Raw genomic sequence first — 20679 nt, 5'->3', positions numbered from 1 at the left:
TAACAATGTTTTAACACAAAAATCTTAGCTATTGTACCTTTAAGATTCCAACAGTGTTTGAATAATAATTTTAAATTACAATATGGTATTATTGTTATTATTGTACTATTTTTTTCTTCTCAACCTGCTGCAAACGTACAAACAAAAAAATAGTTTAGTAAGCAAAATGCAATATTTTACACTTCATAAGACCCATAACGGCAGTTAGGTTCCATGTGTCCTTATGGAGACTCCAAATGTCCGTTTTGGAAAACTGCCAAGATTGCCTTTGAAAAAACAATGCAGATCGCTAATTTTTTGTGATTTTGTCCTGCTTATTGGTAAATGGCTGTTCTGTATGGTGGTAGTTGATACACATATTAACACATATTTTGTGACATGGTAAATATAGAGTTAAATTAATGACATTTTAAAAGGAAAGTTTTGTCTTCTGTCGGAGTCCTTGACAGAAGTAAAATGTACTTGTGAAATGTATTATACCACCCAAAATCCTGGTATTGGATCTGAATACATAACATAATAATACATATGAATAATATTCATATGTAACTGGCATTATACCCTCCTTTCAAAAAATGCTGAGCAGAGCTGTCACCGACAACAGAAAACTTGTCTGACAGGACAGGATTAAGGAGGTATGAAAGAGTTGGCGGAACTCTAATGCAGCTTAGCTGGTTTTACATTGATTTGATATTATGAAAACAGTAGGGATGGAGTTACACATGATTGGTTTCACATGGACTCTCAGGCTGTGAAACCACACCAGCCCACATTACTGGGTGTCATGGCCATTATAAGCTCCTCCCATTTCTCCATTGTCTACCAAAGTTATGGAATTTTGCCAATTCACTTCCTTCTCTTTGCATATAAAGTCAGATTTTGCAGTAGTCTTATAATATCCCACAGCAAGGCGACATTCATTCAACAAACAGGTACAGTATTTTTATGACACTGAGCCTAACTGTTTAGACGTTTGAATATTTCAGCAACTGTCTATTTTGTGGGACATGGGGAGCCCACATATTAGTTTTCAGGTAAATGTACATTTTGTCTTGGACTTGGACCTGAATATCAGAAAGCAGCTATTGTGTAGATTATGTATTGCAAATGAAAATTTAATCATGAAACTGTCTTTTCTAGACTTGAATGACTCCAGAATGACAAGCTTTCAGGGTTGTTTCATGATTTACGTATTTGAGCTTAAAAACGTGTTGGAGCAAATTAAGTGCAGATTCGTATAGTACAGCACATAATCATCAAATTGTATTTCTTTCTTTCTTTCTTTCTTTATTTCAAAGCTACACTACATCAAGAAGCACTACACCGAATGAAGAATGGATTTTTTTATTTTTCTCTTTGTGGGCTTCACCATAAAACTATCCCAGTCCATGGTAGGTACCTTAAAAGTATAAATATTTTCCTTTGAAATAAAAATGTATAACTCATGTGATCTTTCTCACTTGCCTGATTGTTGCTCGTTCACATGGCCATTTACAAGCTAAGGAATCTAGAGGCCACACTTTTGCCATCCATGAGTGCATATTGCATCGATGCTTGCACAAATGGTAATTATATTGTAATTCCAATTATATTTGTACTGTATTGTTTATTTTCATTTTCCTTTTCCCAGCCTACACAAGGTGATATTGTCAAGGATTTAGGTCCAGGTGAGCACAATTGCTTATTTGTAACTGTTTGTTCAGTGTGGTGGTGGTAGTTGATACACATATTAATGCATCCTGTGGCATGGTAAATATATAAGCGTTAAATTATTTTAAAAATAAAGTTTTCTTCTGATTAAAATTGCTACAATGTACTGCACCTGGTCAGCCAAAAGCCTGGCATTATACATGTAAGATATATTCATATATTTATTGCTATATTGATATGATTTGTTTGATTGATGTGTTGCTGTTCTTTTAATTTCAACAGACTTTGTAATAGGTCCGGATCTAAGCATTGAAGAAATAAACCAAGGTACAGTCCGGCCAATGATTTGTTACATTATTGGAACTGAATAAGACTGGCATTGTACAGTCCCCTGCAAAAATATTAGAACAGCAGGGTCAATTCCTTTGCTTTTGCAATACATTGAAGACAATTGAGTTTGGGGTCAAAAGATGATATGAGATGACAGATCTCAATTTCAGCTTTCATTTCCTGGTATTTTTGTCTACATTTGTTAAACAACTTAGAATATATCACCTTTTGTATCAGACCACCCAATTTTTAGGTGAGCAAAAGTATTGGAACATGTGACTTACGGGTGTTTCTTGTTGCCCACATGTGTCCTGTTAGATTTATTGGTTAAACAATGAATAGTTCTGAATGCCGACTCTTGGTTTTAGCCTTTGGTTTTGCCTGTGAATACTGCATTTAGAAAAACCAACATGAAGGCCAGAGAGCTGTATTTAGGAGAAATGCAAGTCATTTTGAAGCTTAGAAAGAGGGGAAATCGACCACAGCCATTGAACAAGCATTGGGGATAGCTTGTACAGCAACTTGGAATGTCCTGAAAAAGAAATAAACTGCTGACTACTGACCAACAGACATCAAACAAGGAAAACAACAACAGTTGATGACAGAAACATTGTGAGAGTTCAAATAGTGATATCCAAAACATATAAGCTCATCTGTGAAGCACGGTGGAGGAAGTGTCATGGCTTGGGCTTGCATGGCTGCTTCTGGAGTGGGCTCACTAATCTTTATTGATGACGCCACTCATGATGGTAGCAGCAGGATGAATTCAGAAGTCAACAAAAACATTCTATGTACCAAATTATGGAGAAATGTGTCCAAACGAATTGGGAGGAACTTCATCATGCAGCAAGACAATAACCCAAAACACACTGCCAACACAACAATGAACTTCATTATGAAGAAAAAGTGGAAGGTTTTAGACCTCCAAGTCAATCACCAGACCTTAACCCAATTGAGCATGCATTTTACCTCCTGAAGAGGAGATTGAAGGGAAAAAAACCCTGAAACAAACAGCAACTGAAAGAGGCTGTAATAAAAGCCTGGAAAAGCATTACAAAAGAAGAATCTATGTCCATGGGTCGCAGGCTTCATGCAGTTATTGCAAGCAAGGGATATACTGCCAAATATTAAGTGTTATTTACTTCAATTAACTTAAATACTCTCTGTTACAAGAATTTTGCTTACCGAAAAATTGAGTGGTCAGCTATGTTCTAAGTAGTTTAACACATCTAGCAGTAAATACCAGAAATTTTATGAAAATGTGTTTATCTTTTTATCTGAACCCCAAATGTATTCAGTGTATTGCAAAAACAAAGAAATTGGCCAATACTGATATATAATTGATGATTGATATACAATAGATAGTAAACAAAAAATGTTCATGAACACCAATGTAAAATTACTTCATGGTTGTTTGGCCACAGCATATATGTAAATACTGTATGTGCCTACTTCTGCTAGGTCTCACATAGCAGAATATTAAGATTACAGCACTAAGCTAAGCAAAAGACCTGCAGGAAATATATGGAAAATTATTATTTTTCAATACAGGCCTGAATCCGAATCTTACTGGAGGTGATATCATGCAGGTATGTTATCATATTTTTATCCATAGAGGTTTGTTTTTCAATCAATTATTGATTTGGCATCATTGATAATGCGTTGATTTGGTGACTCATTATCAACAAAGTACATCAAATGAATTATATTGTATTATATGAATTATATTCCTCTCTAAAGCACAATAAAACTATAGATTTTTAAGCTTACCCATTATATCTGCAATAAGACTTTTTTTCATTATGTGGCCAGAAGCAGATGAACTCTCCCTGTGAGCCCGGTTCTGCTCAAGGTTTCTTCCTGTTAGTCAGGCAGTTTTTCCTTGCCACTGTTGCCCTTGGCTTGCCACTGTTGCCCTGGGTTCTTTTATTTGATTTATTCACCAGGGACAGTGCACATTAATCAGCATTTTCAGTTTATACATCAATGTAAATAACATAACCTAACATAACATAACATAACATAACATAACATAACATAACATAACATAACATAACATAACATAACATAACATAACATGAGGTAATGAATAGATTCCAACACGCCTAGTCTTGAAAACCCCCAGTATTTGTGCCTCCACTACATGCACTGGCAAGCTATTCCACACATTGACCACTCTCTGTGTGAGAAGATACTTCCTAATATCTGTACGGAATTTCTCCTTTGTACTCCTCCTGCATACACTGGCAGCTACTGTCCCCTGATGGGGGGACAGAAAGAACCCCAGACAAAGGCACTGCATGGGAATACCCGAGTACATCAGAGTACACAATCAATTCAATTCAAGTCAATTTTATTTGTATTGCGCTTTTTACAGCACAAGATTATCACAAAGTAGTTTTTGCAGATGACAAATATAGATGATTATCCGGAGGATAGCTGAAGCCGGGTTCAGGTTGTGGTGCTTCAGCTACATCTGCAGGCTGGAGCTCGGAGCAGGGAGAGGAAGGCAGAAAACAAAACAAAACAATGATTAGTGGGATTCAAAAGAACACACACATGCACAAAAAAACAAATCCAACTCCTGTGAGCTTACCTGGTCCCCTGTCTAGCCAGACAGCAGTTTTGACCGGTGACCCAAACAGCAAGGCAAAACAAAGATTGGTCAATGCCCGAAAATGTTCATCCACAGAATTGGTTCCTCAGCCAAAAAATAATCATTCACACACAGTTTTAGTGTCATATTGATATGTTGACTGATTAAGTGTGTAAAGAGGACAAGTTGGCACGTCTTTTCATGATGTTTCTGTTTAGAGTAAGCTCCAAAGTTGCCAAGTTAAGCTTGGGGCTCAAGTTGCCATTGCTTGATTTCAGAAACGGAAAAGAAGTGCTGTTTTAGAAACGGAGGCCAGATGGGAGATTCCAGTGCCCTATACTCTTAATTCTAGCCTTGGTGAGTAATCTGATGAGCTGGTTGGTGCCTGCCAATCGCCATTGGTATGTGAGGGTGAGTATGAATGGGTGAATGAGAAGCATCAATTGTACAGCACTTTGGATAAAGGCGCTCTATAAATGCCAACCATTTCCAATATCCATGAAAAGCCTCCGAGAACTATAACGTAGTGCAATATCTTCGCTGGGGACAAACACATGAGGAGACGAAGAGGTGGAGACAACCTACCTGTGTGTAGGACTAAATCATTGCAATGTCAGGAGCCAAAAATACACCACACCTTAGTAATGTGCACCATGCACATCAGGTATCCTCAAATCCAAATCTGGTTTTCTTTCCTCCCAGGTAATTAATTTAACAATTAGTGCTACTGATTGGCCACACCTGACTCCCAGGTAAAGGGAGGGTGGAAAACCAGCAGCTCCTGGCCCTCAGGGACCATGTTTTGAGGAATACGGATGTACATGCTGTTAAAGATCAACTGCATTTGCACGGTTTTAATTTATGTCTCATTTTGCATTGCAGACATTAATGCTAAAGCAGTTGTGCTGAGGTCAATTGAAGAGTATGCTCTGAAGTCATGCATAGATTTCAAGCTACGGGACACAGAGAGAAACTACATATCAATTGAAAAAGATTCAGGGTAACCTCTCTCATCATTGTTTAATAAAACAATAAAAAAATGTTGTGATAGGCACTTTTTCATCCTGATTTTTTTGCATTTCCTTATAGATGCTACTCTTATGTGGGGAATATTCGTTCTGGGAGACAAATCCTTTCCATTGGACAATACTGTGATCACGTATTTATTGTCGAGCATGAATTTCTTCATGCTCTAGGCTTCTTTCATGAGCAATCCAGATTTGACAGAGATGAGTATGTCACAATTGTTTGGGAGAACATTGAGAAAGGTATGTCACCCTTTCATTACATTCAAGTTTTGCTGGATTCGCCAGTATTTTGTTCCATGTTCACCTGTATGAGAATATTGATGTAAAATAAAATCACACTGCGCATTCTTTCCTGAACCTTAAATACTTCACAACATATTCTCTTGCTGTATTATGTCTGTGTTCTGCAGGGTTTGAGAACAACTTCGAAAAGATATTAAAAAATGAAAGCACCACACAAGGTAGTCTGTATGATTACAACTCCATCATGCACTATGCGCAGTTCGCCTTTAGTAATGGAAACGGAACAACTATAATCACAAAGCAGCCTAAGTTTCAAAATCTGATTGGACAGAGGTTCAGCCTGAGTCGCTATGATGCCGAGGAACTCAACAACCTCTACAACTGCAGTAAGTCAAAAGACCAGCAATGGGGCTAATTGTGGTATATTAAGTCATTTATAGAGCAAGGCTAATGGATATCGAAATGAAAACACTGGCCTATCTTTATACTATACACTAGGTTGTAAGTGTAGAAATCTGTATAATTTTGAATGTGTTAGACATATTGCAATACTTGAAAAGATACTGCAATTGTAACACACTATAAAATGTGGCTGTGACAGTCAGAGCCAGCTTTAGGCATGGGCGACATGCAACATAAGTAGTCATAGCCCATCTGTTTGTCCGATTGGGTGGGATATGTATAATTCAAAAAGGGACCTCAAGTTTAGAACCAGTCCTGATGACAATGATCTTAATCGCCCAGGAAAGTAATTCTTGACAGTCTCAGGCACATTTTAAGTCAAAGACATTCACTATTTTGGATGATTCTTTTGTAGAAATGCAGTTTTTAGTCTATTTTACACCACAGTAAAATGTTTGATCTTGAACAGCAGTGTGGAACACACATTCTAGACACGATGACCACCAATGTTGGCATAGATTAACAGCGTAAACTGGCACAATGTTAAAGTGGCTGTCCTGCACTCCAAAGCTATCATTGACACTTCTATTTGTATAAATCACACTCTCAGCATCCTCAGTGGCCCTTCTGGAGAAGTGCACTTTTGAGAACGAGTCAACGTGTCGCATGAGCCAGTGCTCCAAGACCAACGCAAGTTGGAGCAATGAGACATTCACCTCCGGTGGCCCCCGCTCCGGTCACACCAATCTGGGGGTTTCAGAAGGTACAAAACTACTTCTGCATCGCTTCAGTGCTAAATTAAAGGAATGCTAATGCTAAAATTACTATTAACTTTGATGCTAAATTATGCCAAAAATACTGAATGAGGTAAGACGGTTTCACTAATTTCAAGACTTCAAGAATTAAATTTTACTCATCAAAGCAAATCTCATTTCAAGATTTGCAAATGGAAAAATAAAATTTTACTTGAGAGAGAAAAAATGTCTTATTGTTACCAACCAGTTTTGCATCTAAACCTATGAGCTTTAGATGGTATTTACTGTAAATAGTGAAGATTTGAATATGATAATGTATAGTCAGTCCTTGGGAGAACAGAGCTACTCAATATAATTTTATTTTATTAGCTTTTACTTTACAAATTATTTTATTCCAGGACCAACAAGTACTCCCTCCAATGAATCCAGCACCTCAGCTCCAAATAATATGACAGGTATAATAACGTTTCCATTAATATTTTGTCTTGAATCTCATATCTATATCTATGACAGGATCATATTTGGGTGTCAGGTTTTCATAAGTTGATTTGCAAATGGAAAAATAAAATTTTACTTGAGAGAGAAAAAATGTCTTATTGTTACCAACCAGTTTTGCATCTAAACCTATGAGCTTTAGATGGTATTTACTGTAAATAGTGAAGATTTGAATATGATAATGTATAGTCAGTCCTTGGGAGAACAGAGCTACTCAATATAATTTTATTTTATTAGCTTTTACTTTACAAATTATTTTATTCCAGGACCAACAAGTACTCCCTCCAATGAATCCAGCACCTCAGCTCCAAATAATATGACAGGTATAATAACGTTTCCATTAATATTTTGTCTTGAATCTCATATCTATATCTATGACAGGATCATATTTGGGTGTCAGGTTTTCATAAGTTGATTTGCAAATGGAAAAATAAAATTTTACTTGAGAGAGAAAAAATGTCTTATTGTTACCAACCAGTTTTGCATCTAAACCTATGAGCTTTAGATGGTATTTACTGTAAATAGTGAAGATTTGAATATGATAATGTATAGTCAGTCCTTGGGAGAACAGAGCTACTCAATATAATTTTATTTTATTAGCTTTTACTTTACAAATTATTTTATTCCAGGACCAACAAGTACTCCCTCCAATGAATCCAGCACCTCAGCTCCAAATAATATGACAGGTATAATAACGTTTCCATTAATATTTTGTCTTGAATCTCATATCTATATCTATGACAGGATCATATTTGGGTGTCAGGTTTTCATAAGTTGATTATCCAATGATTATCCAGTACTGTTAACCCCTTTCCACAGGGACAGACATCTTCATGCATTTCAGCACAGTCAATGGTGTGGAAGGAGACAGAGCCAAAATGGAGACCGGGAAGATGACTCCCAGGAGACGTTGCAGTATACAGTGCCTCCAGTTTTATTACTACCACAGTGGAAATGAGTCTGATCAACTCAACATATGGATAAGACAGTTTGATCAAGACAATAACAAGGAAACACTGAGTCTTATGTGGCGGATCACAGGTAATTGTTGTATTTAGAGACTTGCATTATTGGCAAGAAAGTTAGGTTTATTTTCTATTAGGTGCCCTGTTGGTCAAGATCAACCTAAAACCTAACTTAAAAAAGTTTAAAAGTGGTTTTAGTGTTTCATTTGCTGCTTCTGCCTCCAGAGATGTGCCGGTTTCCTCTCTGACCGGAATTGTGATATCAGTTTTCAGAATATTGATATCAAATTTCTGGTTCCGGTCTGAGAGGAAAGATTGTTTATAACTAGCAAGTATGTAGGCTAGTTGGTTAGCTATCAGCTAGTGAGCCAGTATGATACTAGCCTGCATCAGCAATCAGGACACCCTACCAAACCAAACCCATAGAATGATGCAATGCCACAAAACGAACAGTTCACAAAGCATGACTACTGCTAACCACGTAGCTCAGCTAGCTTGCCAAATAATGTTCTCACATGTTCGTAAACTATCCAAATATCCCAACAACCTATTTTGTGGCTATATGGGAATATATACCATACCTAATCTAAATAAATGTAATGCAAATAATATACAAGGAAATGCAAAAATCTATTTGTTTTTATCAGGCCCACCAGCTGACTACTGGCAGCTCCAGCATGTGCCTCTGAATGCCAACAAATTATTCCAGGTGGAATTTGAGGGGCAAAAAGGAGAAGGACGTTCCTCTGGCGGCTTCTCCATCGATGACATCAACCTGTCTGAGACGGAGTGTCCCCATCAGACTTGGCACATAAGGAACGTGGAGCAGCTCATTGCTAATGACACAGTCCTCTTTAGCCCAAGATATTTTTCCAAGACTGGCTACGGGTACCAAATTTTGGCCGTACTGAGCCCAACTGTCATTGGGGCCTTTGTTCGCTTGGTGTCAGGGGAAAATGACGATCAGCTGCAGTGGCCATGCCCCTGGCATCAGATCACAATCCTATTCCTGGACCAGAACCCTGACATCCAGAAACGGATGTCCAGGCAATTTAGTTACACCACGGATCCCACGTCAACAGACGGTGAGTCTTCATCTAGCAAAACAAGAAAAAAGCTGTCTCACAATATTATTTCATCAATTAATATATTTTAGATGGCTTTGTCGCAAGCATTCAAGGAAATAAATGCTTTGCTCTGTTTCTGGCATGTCACAAAGCAGTCTAAAATATATCAATTGATTAAACACTTCAAAGTAAGAAGTCATAAACTTCCAAAAAGTCTACCAAAAAGTTTTAAGAGTGTAACTGAGACAATTGCTCTATTGCATTAACAAATACTGTCCTCAGAGCCCTGAGCTCATTAGTAAAGTCGTTATAATTGTGGGTCCAGTTAAGGCATGGCTTTCTTTCCACAACTGAGGATGTTCTGGCATGAGATTCTTCGGCTAAAAAAATCTGCAATCTTATTATCATCACTAGCTCCTATATGGGACGAACCACGGAAAGTTGGAACATTGTTCAATGACTCGAACGGCGACTCTTATTACGTGAATCGTGCATTTGGAGTGCAACTAAGGAGCTTGGAAGAATTTAGGAATGGAGGATTCATGAAAGGAGGGGACATCTTCATCCTTGTAGACATGCAAGGTAAGGGTTAACTGGTTAAGTGGTAATGGCCAAACACAGGCATCATCGTTTCTTAATGAAAATATAAACAATAACTTTTTCCACAGACATTTCAGAACTGCGTTCTGGCCCTTCTCGTGAGTGCAGCACTGTACTGCCACCACAGAACATTGCAAGTGCCGATGCAGATGATGGCCCATGTGTGCCTTTGTAAGCACCATTTCATTCATGTTCCCTTGCATTTGTTTTGAAGTGGGTGAGGAAATAGATTGTCGGGAATAGAACCAGCATGGAATTGCCCTCTTAATGGAATATGTTTCTATGATACATACGTACTACTTTGCTACCTCATCCTCAGGATTCTTACAGTGAGTGGCAATAAGACTTCCTCATAGCTGTACTCACAGAATGTCTGGGGCAGTTTTAAATGCAGTTTGGCTTTTCAAACTGACATCAAAGTTAAGTTTTAATAATTAAATGTCTCCTTTTGCAGTGTCAGGGAGACAACCACCACAAGCAAAACAAGGTGTGTAGCCGACTCCCTCGCAACTGTATCGTAGGGTTTCCTGCCTTCACAGTTCTGCATCAGTGTTTGACTGCACCGGTGATTGGGGATCAATGGTCATTGTTTCTGTACGCTGAACATGAACTGTATGACCAACAGGTCCATGTTGGATAATTATCAATTGGCTTGTGTCAGAATCAGTTCTGACTGAATTATCACACTCATGCAGGCTGCACAGTAACAGAACTCGCCATGCCCCTGTTCCTATACCCTGCGAACACAATCTTCTCAGAATGTTACTGGAACGTTTTGCCAATGTTGTAACATTGCCACTACATTGCAGCAACATTGCGATAACCTTTTTTGTTTGCCATTTAGGTACTGTGAGCAGTTCATAGGTTTAGAAGATTGTATTATTATAAAATACCATGTCCTGTTCCTCCACAGCTCTTTACAGGTCTCCTCTTTTGTGGTGGCTGTCCTCATGGCCTGGGCAATGCTGTGGAGTTACTGATATGCACCGATAGCAGCCTGATCCTGGTCCTTACAGAGCCGTGGATCTGTGAGCCCCAGCGAGCACTGCTTTTCATTTCAACCTTGATGCCATTCCTGAAGTATAAAGCACTTTTTCATTGTTTTTAGACACTTTAATGTCTGACGATCATTGTACGGGTTTAATTACGCATTAGTGTCAGAAACAGATATTCACGTTACAAATAAAGTATAGTCCATGTTCATTTAAGGACTGTTTAAGGACAGCCGGGTTGGTTCGTACTAATGAACAATAATATTTTTTTAAAATGTAAGAACGAGAGACGTTTAAAACTACCGTCAGAAGTTCTTCGACCAGCGGCTACCAAGAGGATACATGTGTGTTCATCGGTTATAGTTTCAGCCGTATTTCAAATACACGTTAGCGTGTGTAAATAAGACCGTTTCGGAGTTGCTGTAAGGTGTATTTCTTCACTTTGAAGGAGGTAGGCTACTGACTCCGATAGGCTTCAAGTCTTTATGCTAAGCTAACACGTTATGCTAAGATGGAAATTGAGCCAGTGAATGCACAAAAATGAAAATAAAATCAAACATCATCTGGGTAAGTCAGAAAAAAGGCCTATGTCCCAAAATGTTGGTGTTTTCCTTTAATGGCAGTGTGGATTGTCTTCGCACCAGTTTGTAAGGCCTTGCACTTCCATGTCTGTGGGCTGATTCGTCATTGTTGGCTGATTTGTCACTTGGAACTGCACTATCCTCTAGGGTCCTCAACACACTTGTCCCTGGGTTTTATTTGCCCTTTATTGTACATCGCTCTGGATAAGAGCTAAATACCTGTAATGTAATGTAATGATGATGTGTCCAATGATGGTGGTGTCACATGCACATTCCATGATATGGATGTTTTGGTGTGTGGTGATAGTCATAGTTGAATAATGAATACAGGAGTGATTGTGACACTGGAACAAAGTGTACCTGGGAGAATGCAATAGTGTTTGGGCAGATAAGTGCTCAGTCATGACGACACTGTAAACATAGCATCACTAAACCTGGTAAACAACATTCAGTACATACATAACTTCCAGTCAGCTGAGACTCACTGGCCTATCTTATCACTAGAGGAGACACTTCATCTTGAATTAACAAAACAGACGGCTCTGAGAGACCGAATAGCTAGTTCTGATTTGGAAGGGTTTGTGTATTATTTGGGGCACCGTGCACTCGTGTTCATCCAATACGCATGCTGCATGAACCAATAATTGTATGTTGTTTTTTGAGTTTTTTGATTGTGTACCAATCAGAGGTAGAATGATGTATTTCACTATATTTCCACTCAATGTTATAATCTATGTATTAGTAAGACACTTTGATTATAAAATGGCAGACTGCCTGTCTCATCAGTTCATGCTTGACCACCTTGTGTGTTTAAGTACTGGACTTTGTGCAGAAAAATAAATCCTTTTCTTCTTTGAGACACCTGGTCATGCCTGGTCATTATAAAGAGATAAATTCCTCTGCTCACCAACCAGCTTGTTAATGCAAATATTTAATCAGCTAATCATGTGGCAGCAACTAAATGCATAAAAACATGCAGAGGTGGTCAAGAGGTTCAGCTGATGTCAGAATGTGATCCAAGTGACTTTGACCATGGAATGATTGTTGGTGCCAGACAGGGTGGATTGTAGCTCAAAAATGGCTGATCAAGTACAAGTCTCTAGAGCAGAGGTCACCAACCCTGGTCCTGGAGAGCTACGGGGTCTGCTGGTTTTCGCTGTTACTCTGCACTTAATTGATCAATTAGAGCAGATGATTACACAGCTAACTCACCTCACCTGGTTACCTGGTACTCAGCAGGGTGCTGATTTTAAGGTGAAAACAAAAACCAGCAGACCCAGTAGCTCTCCAGGACCAGGGTTGGTGACCTCTGCTCTAGAGTTTGCAGAGAATGGTGCGATAAAGGAGTTATGTAGGATATTGACCCCATGCATCTTGAAATAAAGCGGTGGTCTTTATTTTTTTATATGAAAAATTCTAGTTCTAGAGCACCTGTTAAGATAGACGTGATGATGAACAGCAGTAAGTACCACAATATTTAAATAACAATGCACCCCCCCTCTGAATCAGCTTACAAGATTTCCATTTTCATTAAACAATTTAACTTTGAAATGCAATTCACTTATGATTATCGGCTTATATATGTACATACACTCAGTGAGCACTTTATTGGGTATTTATTGGACATTTTCTAGACTTCTACTGCTGTAGCCTATCCACTTAGAGTTATGATGCGTTGTGTGTTCAGAGATGCTCTTCTGCATACCACTGTTGTAATGTGTGGTTATTTGCGTTACTGTCACCTCCTGTCAGCTTTGACTAGTCTGGCCATTCTCCTCTGACGTTTCCCATGAACAAGGTGTTTCTGTCTGCAGAACTTCAACTCACTGTATTTTTATGTTTTTTGCACCATTCTTTGCTCTGGGGACTAGTGAGTGTGTGTGAAAATCCCAGGAGATCAGCAGTGACAGAAATACTCAAACCAGCCCCTCTGGCACTAACAATCATGCCACGCCCATTCTGATGGTTGATGCGAACAATAACTGAAGCCCTCAACCTGTATCGACATGATTTTATGCATTGCACTGCTGCCACTCAATTGACAGATTAGATAACGGCATGATTATTAGGAACACCCGTGCACTTAAAGTGCTCAGTGAGTGTATACATCTCTTGAAAACACACACATATTCAAGAAAAGAAACAAATAAGAAATAAATCTGGATTATGCCACCATTTCCTGCACAGGCTGCTCTACCACACCCAACAATAGTATCCATGACTTCACCATCTGACCAGAAAAGGCCTTTGCACACCCCAAACACTGAAATGGAAACAAAATAAACAGTTTTCTACCGACTCTGTCCCCGTTCATCACCACTCTGATGGCATTTATTTTCCCTGTGAACCTGGGTCTGTGAACCGTCTTTGAGTCTTTCAGTGCGGTGCTGTCCTCCTCTCTGCACGCCCGTGTGTCAGCCGGTCAGGAGCCGTTAGAGGGCCTGTCTCAGGGCCCAGCCGTCGCCCCTTCACCTCTCCGAGTCCGAGTCTTTAGTGGCCTTGTTTCTCTCGGGACAGACATGCGGGAGGAGTGGGACTGCGAGGCCTCTATCCAATGGTGACGCCAAAGCCGCACAGGAACTTGTTTTTGCGATGGTTGAGGAAAGCACCCAGGGTCAGGGACAGGGGTAGAGGGAGCAACTTCTTCTCCAGAGTCGCTCCCACCATCCAGTTGCTGTCTAATGAACCTTTAATGGGAAGGAAATGAAAGGGGGATAATGAGTGAAGCACATTATCATTCCCCCATAATGGGACATTATCCATGTATCCAGGTTGGGGGCCACGACCAAGAACTGGGTTGGCACACTGCTATACACACTTCAGACCACAGAGTTACATATTTGCATGGACTGAATGGCATGTTCCTCTTATTTTACGTTAATCTAAATAGTTTGGTGTCACATTACTTTAAAGGGGTTATACTGTAGCAGTGGCTGTACACCGTTTGTGGTGTGTTGAGGCCATTAATCTGTAGCTGTACACAGGTTGTGGTGCGTTATGCAGTGTTTCTGGAGGGTGTACCTTTGAAGAGCAGGTTGGCTTTTGGTACATCCAGTTGGTAGCCAAAGGACACACTGGTCTCCTGCATCCGAGTACTGGCTTCAAGCTCCACCCCTACCTGCAGCTGTGAGGGAGTGAGGGGGAGGAGTCAGGTCAGGTTAGCGCTCACACTGGCCATAGCAGGCCGGGTCAATGCCACTTCCGTTTATTCAAGAAATTACCTGAAATTCAATTAATTCTGGGAAAAGACCCTCACAGATTGTTCTGGATATTATTCAACGTTCAATACTGAAAGTACTGAATTGAAATGGAAATGACCCAACAACCTAGGTATCAGATAAGAGGAAGAGGAAACACACACATACAAACACACACAAACACACACAAACACACACAAACACAGCCACACAGCCACATGGTGAGGGTGCATGATTTGTAGCCCGGTAACATCCAGTGAGTTAGAGATTGTAGTCAATCATTATTCAACTGAGATTAAGTAGGGTAAAGGTCATAAACAGACTGAATAACACAGAGGCATGTACCCAGAGGACACAGTAGGGAAAGTGCAGCTTCAACCCCAGACACACCGACTCTATAATGTATGGAAGAAGTGAACAAAATTGGTATCCTGCAACTTCATTGGCCCCAGCAAATTTTAGTCAGTGTTACATGATTGGTCATTGGTCGAGTTGGCTTGAATCACAACCTCCAAATTGAGCCCCATCCACACAAGATTGTGATTTACCAGAAGTTGGTTTATGGACTTATTCCCAGAACATGACCAGACAGGCACATATTATGGTAATGAAAGGTAAGGGAAGGTGCAGAAGGTTGCCCAACCGTGAACCTTTTCCACCCTGCAGGTTTTCATTTCAACCCTAATTTTGCACCTCAATAAGACTGCCACTCTAGGGCCGCGCACTTGCCTACTATTGAGCATACAAGTTATACAAGTTGGAGATTCACTTGTATAGCGAATGGTAGTGTGCCGATTCGGACACGGCCTAGCTGTTGAAGGAGGTGTGGTGTGTTAAATGGTTGGGCAGCCCTGGCGTGGAACGCACCTGATCATTGGCTTTGTGGTAGTAGGAGGCGTGAGCCCCGGCTCCACCCACTGTCAATGTGGCCACGTAATTAACTCCTGAGAGGAAATACAGAGATCGTTATTCTTCCGATTATTCTTCAGCTCAAGTATGCAGTTTGTCAGGGTTCCGATGAAAAAGAGAACACAACGGAACCAATCTGGACACAAAACGTCAGAATACATTTTTTTTTTTAAACCCTATGCATATGAAATTGATCAGTAAGTACCTCTCTTAGCCTTGGAATATTGGTAGTGTATTAAATGGGCCACACTGCAATGCCAGATGGGCTCCACAAGCTCAAAGCTAACAGACAAATGATGGTATAGCAGCCAGACCATTGTGCTCCTTGCTCCTGCCAGGTGGCTGAAGCAAAGCAGGTGTGGGCGTGGTTAGTACTAGTCAAATTATCCCCAATGGCCGAGCGCAGTGGTTGTGCACTGGATCGTTGTGCTGTAAGAGACGCCATCTTTCGGAAGAGACATTAAACCGAGGTCCTGACTCACTGCGGTCACTAAAGATCCCATGACGCAAAGAGGGCTCTCCGAAGTCCTGGATACATTCCCAATCCTGGCTCTCTCAACCAGCCACCTATCAGCAAAACTGTGGTGGGTGTTCTGGCAGCTGCGCATCACCCAGGTGGGTGCTACACGTCAATGGTGGTTGAGGCGAGTTTCCCCCTCATCACTGTAAAGCACTGAGTGTCTAGAAATGCACTATATAAATGCAATGTAAAAGGCACTGGATTCCCATGTGTACAAAATGCGCTACACAAATAAACTATCCATCCATCTATGGTTCGATAACATCTAAATACAGGGCAAACACGTTTGGCTTTATTGAGATGTTAATAGGCGCAAGCGGTTGGCGTTTGGGCTCACCCGTGTACCGGCCCACCAGGGACGTGACGGTCCCCTCGTCCCCAGGTCTGCGGTGATAGACCAGCTCCCCTCCGAGGGCCAGGGCGGGCGTGATGGACTGGAGGTAGTGCGCCACCACGATGCCTGAGACACACGGCCAGAGGAGTCAACACAAGCCAGGGCTCTTTCAATGGCATATTTCATTGACTTGAGCGATCAGGGGTGGGGCCATTCAGGTTCAACTAAGTTGATTCAGGAAATTGCCGAGTATGAAATTAAATTATAATTTATTGTTTTTTTTAAACCTCAATGTTCTTTGAGAATTACTCTCAAGTTCATCAGCACGTATGACTTAACACAAACCATATTGCACTGTATATTCACTGATCACTGGTATGAGAAAAACCGTGGCAGTGTTTTAAAGAGGAAGCAGAAGGGAGAGGGAAGATTATAATTAAATTATTACGTGACTGAGAAATGCACGAGATGACGGTTAAGCGTGGTAAACGTGAAATGTTAATTTCGTACCAGAACCAACAAGGACATCTGGGTTGCCGAGGGTGACGGTAGCTGTGAAGTCATCACCCCGAAACTCTGCGTCACACTGCCAGTTCACAAACTTCTGCTGCTGCGTCTAAAAGAACATCTAACATCAACTCTCCATGTCTGCTGCTGTTCTGCTGTTAAATAACATTAACAATCTGTTCAATACTACATTTATTTGCAATCCTGCATTCATTAATTCCCACTCTGTGGTAGCATTAACACGTAGTTAATATAACTGTAAATGAAATAGCTACCTGTAAAACCACTTTGGACCGGATTTTGCTGGCGAGCTGATGTATGACCTGGGCGTTGAGACTGCCACTGCTGTCCATATCTCCAACCAAAATTGGGAAGGACTGATGATCGACACAAACACACAATGAGCTTCACCTAGTATTGCGTACCAGGGTGTGTGGGGGCAAATACAAAAAGAAAATCAGACACTTGTGGGGAGGGAGTGCCAAACCCAAAAGTAGCAGGGCAGGCGATTTTCCCAAAGTAATGATTTCTGCCTTCTTTTACAGCAAGTCTGTGGTCTTCAGTTTAAGCTCACCAAAACCTGAGTGTCTTTCACATACACAGATTAAGTTTAGTTCTAAGAATCTCCATTCAGTCTTAATTTGTGTCTGTAAAACCAGCCTAAATGTTCTCCAAATTCCACCACTAAAAATGCAGATGTTCCCAAAGCCAGTTCCTAACAACAACACCCACCCCCCCCCCCCCCCCCCCCCCCCTCCAATATTGACACAGACAGTATAACAATTCTGCTGAAACAGACACAGCTCACAGATGCTGGATAGACCATCAGCAGCACAGCAGAGTGGCAGCACTCAGGCTGCTGGGAGTAAGCACTAAGTGAAGCGTACCTCCGCAGGTCCCGTCTGCTTGGAGCCCACGTAGGTGGCACCAAACCGATAGCTGGAATCTCCCACAGTGCTGAGAACGACTGTGTGATTCACCTGCCATGGCGGGGGAAAGGAGGTAAGCTGGCCTGCTGGCAGATGGTGAGGTCACAGGCATCATCCAGCTAACACAAAATGTTCTCAAAATGTTACTGGAAACTTTTGTCAAGAAGAAAATTTTTTGTTAGCTGGGATGCTGTTCCATGCCATGGAATTTTGCAAACCAGCGGCTTCAGTCAGGGTAATACAAATTATGCATCGCAGACCACCCAATTATAACACGTGCCCTACACACATTAGGCTTTTCAAGAGGGCCATAGAGATTATACAGCGTTTACTGTACAGCCATAGGCAGAGCCATTCAAACACGCACACAAGCACTTGAACTCGGCTCACCCGGATAATCATGTGAAAATATGACAGAATTGCGAATGGTAACCACCGTGACTTAACTGACCTGGAAGTGGTTGCTCAGGCCCTTGTTGACCACCAGCTTCACTCCTTCCATTTGCACGGGAAAGAGTTCTGCAATGGCATCAGGAGTGAGAGACACACCGTTTAGCCACTGCATTCAGCGTGTACATTACATTACATTCAGACATTAGCAGAGGCTTATGCCCACACGTTAAATTCTTTTTAAACTAATTCATTTACATAGTTGCATATTTACTCAAGTAATTTGGGTAAATCAGTTTGCTCCAGGGTCACAATGCCAGGGGCAGCACACATCTCCAATATACTAAAACACGATAAAGACACACCTCTGAATGTATATTCAATTTCATCACTGCTGTACACGGGCTGGCTCAGAATAGACCACAGATAGCAAACACACGCCGACAGACAACAAAATCTCTCCAATTTCACAATGTGAACAAATTAGACCGCAAATGACATGTGCACGCCGGTATAGACACAACCCACACAACCCGCACACTTTCTCAGTGTGTACCTTTGCACTTGCGGTGGCATTCTTCAAAGCTGCCAGGGTTGGGGAGGGTGTTTTCCACCTCACTGGAGCTGCCAGCACCAGTGCTGGAGGAGGGCAGGAGGGGGGTCACAGGAGGCATGGTGAACCCAGGGGGCACGGATACCAATCCTGGCCCGCCTGGACCACTACCCCCCGCAGCTGGGGGGGGATTTGGGGTAGTGGCAGCTAACACACTGCCCATACTGAGGGAGAGGGAGAGGGAGAGAGAGAGAGAGAGAGACACAAGAGAGAGAATGAGAAGTTGTAGTGTGTTGTCGTGGCGCCTGCTAATATTGGTGGGGGTGGGGGTGGAGGTGGAGGTGGAGGGGGCCCAGTGATGGTTGAAGGAAAAACGGCCATTTAAAACCAAAGTAGGGGGGTGGGTGCAAGAAGATACTGAAAAAGCTTACAGTGAATACAAAGCAAGCCGGTGAATAGGCAGAATATCGCACGCTCTTATGCACTGAATTGTATCACATTTTCATAACATTATATGATCAGTGTTACAAAGCAGTCCAGGTCAAGCAGCTAGGCATCTTGTAAGGTTACTATAATGTAGGGGACCGTGGCAGGGCCTGCCCAGAACTCTAACCTGAAACATGTGGTTATAGAATATATACTAGTTAACAATAACACGATATAACTTACCTAGCTAGCTACTACTCAACAATCATCCAGTAAATTCCTAACCTACGACTAGCCAACTCGTGACGTTGTTACCAGGAGATCTCGAGAACTTGCCGTGTAACTTAACTCGAAGCAACGAGCTTCTACAACATTACTGCTATTAATCAGCGGCACAATCCACAAAAATACAATGGATTGCCAATATATGAGCAAATTGAGAGAACTGTGCAGCTACAAACTTGCAGTTGCCAGACATAGAGCTAGGCTAGCTAAGTCATTTAGCTTAACGAACTTATTTAACGTCAGACAGATGGTCGCTAACATTAGTAGTCTAACTTTGAGCCGATTTAACCAGCAAGCAGCAAGAATGTGTTAGCATTAAATAATAAAACGAGCGTAAAGTAAATATTATTGTCCCTAGCTGTCAAAGTTAGCTAGCTCTAAACTAGCCAAGTAAGTTAGCTAGCTCACTACCAGTTTACTGAATATGAATAAACTGGCGTGACGTGTGTAACGTTATCTGCCTTGATAATTTTCGATAGTGTATGTGCATTTACTGATACAAATACAAACACATTGTTCTACAATCGATTTTAGTTTTACAACAGGCCATCTACTGCTTCACACCTCATGCCATACTCACGCTGTGACTTCCAAACTGGACGGATGCGCTAAACCGGCAGGTAGGGCAAACTGTAGTAAAAAATGTCGGTAATTACACCGACTCCGAGTCAGCAGCTACCTTTTAAAATAAATGTTTGGGCTGGGATTATGTCTCGACTCAAGCTGATCCTAGATCTGTTATGGGTAGAATACACTGGGAATCTAAAAAGGACAACCAACCTTGTCTGCTGTTTTCGCCTGCCCACGTGGTCAAGGTTGCACTGCCGGGTATTTTTGGGAAGTGTATTTTTAATGCAGGATCTGTAGGCAAGATGCAAAGATAGGCTATTCGTATTGATTTTCAATATGAAAACGCATGAAATGG

General features: G+C 41.1%; 2 protein-coding genes across 6 annotated transcripts; one reads left to right on the top strand and one right to left on the bottom strand.

The window, feature by feature from the left end:
- Positions 1-862: 862 nt before the first annotated feature.
- Positions 863-12561, top strand: LOC133128099 (meprin A subunit beta-like). Of its 2 annotated transcripts, none has more exons than XM_061241375.1 (17): positions 863-932; positions 1299-1391; positions 1631-1667; positions 1933-1977; positions 3532-3569; positions 4855-4933; positions 5459-5576; positions 5666-5844; positions 6015-6233; positions 6860-7012; positions 8129-8185; positions 8319-8540; positions 9112-9549; positions 9946-10113; positions 10200-10302; positions 10586-10618; positions 11045-12561. In XM_061241375.1, exons 2-17 carry the CDS (start codon positions 1335-1337, stop codon positions 11109-11111), a joined length of 2013 nt encoding a protein of 670 aa, XP_061097359.1. In that variant the 5' UTR covers positions 863-932; positions 1299-1334; the 3' UTR covers positions 11112-12561. The 2 variants fall into 2 exon arrangements, with proteins under 2 accessions (XP_061097359.1, XP_061097368.1); XM_061241384.1 differs by having other exon boundaries at positions 910-1034.
- A 58-nt stretch (positions 12562-12619) lies between these two features.
- Positions 12620-20582, bottom strand: tomm40 (translocase of outer mitochondrial membrane 40 homolog (yeast)). Of its 4 annotated transcripts, none has more exons than XM_061241424.1 (10): positions 20535-20582; positions 19047-19267; positions 18552-18619; positions 18059-18151; positions 17447-17548; positions 17175-17280; positions 16668-16790; positions 15769-15845; positions 14726-14828; positions 12620-14391 (listed from the first exon to the last, which is right to left on the bottom strand). In XM_061241424.1, the coding sequence occupies exons 2-10, from the start codon at positions 19264-19266 to the stop codon at positions 14252-14254; spliced, it is 1032 nt and encodes a 343-aa protein (XP_061097408.1). In that variant the 5' UTR covers position 19267; positions 20535-20582; the 3' UTR covers positions 12620-14251. The 4 variants fall into 4 exon arrangements, with proteins under 4 accessions (XP_061097408.1, XP_061097383.1, XP_061097393.1 ...); XM_061241399.1 differs by lacking the exon at positions 20535-20582 and adding an exon at positions 20319-20521; XM_061241409.1 differs by lacking the exon at positions 20535-20582 and adding an exon at positions 20335-20520.
- Between the last annotated feature and the right edge of the window lie 97 nt (positions 20583-20679).

The sequence above is a fragment of the Conger conger genome, chromosome 1 (assembly GCF_963514075.1).
Source record: "Conger conger chromosome 1, fConCon1.1, whole genome shotgun sequence".
Classification (NCBI taxonomy): Eukaryota; Metazoa; Chordata; class Actinopteri; order Anguilliformes; family Congridae; genus Conger; species Conger conger.
This window is presented reverse-complemented; position numbering and strand designations above follow the sequence as displayed.

Coding starts and splice junctions, on each gene's coding strand:
- LOC133128099 (XM_061241375.1), top strand. CDS start 1,335: ATGGATTTTTTTATTTTTCTCTTTGTGGGCTTCACCATAAAACTATCC. Junction 1,392..1,630: donor TAAAACTATCCCAGTCCATG/GTAGGTACCTTA, acceptor TCCTTTTCCCAG/CCTACACAAGGTGATATTGT. Junction 8,541..9,111: donor TCTTATGTGGCGGATCACAG/GTAATTGTTGTA, acceptor TGTTTTTATCAG/GCCCACCAGCTGACTACTGG.
- tomm40 (XM_061241399.1), bottom strand. Junction 17,281..17,446: donor GGTCCAAAGTGGTTTTACAG/GTAGCTATTTCA, acceptor ATGTTCTTTTAG/ACGCAGCAGCAGAAGTTTGT. Junction 14,392..14,725: donor AGCCAACCTGCTCTTCAAAG/GTACACCCTCCA, acceptor TTCCCATTAAAG/GTTCATTAGACAGCAACTGG.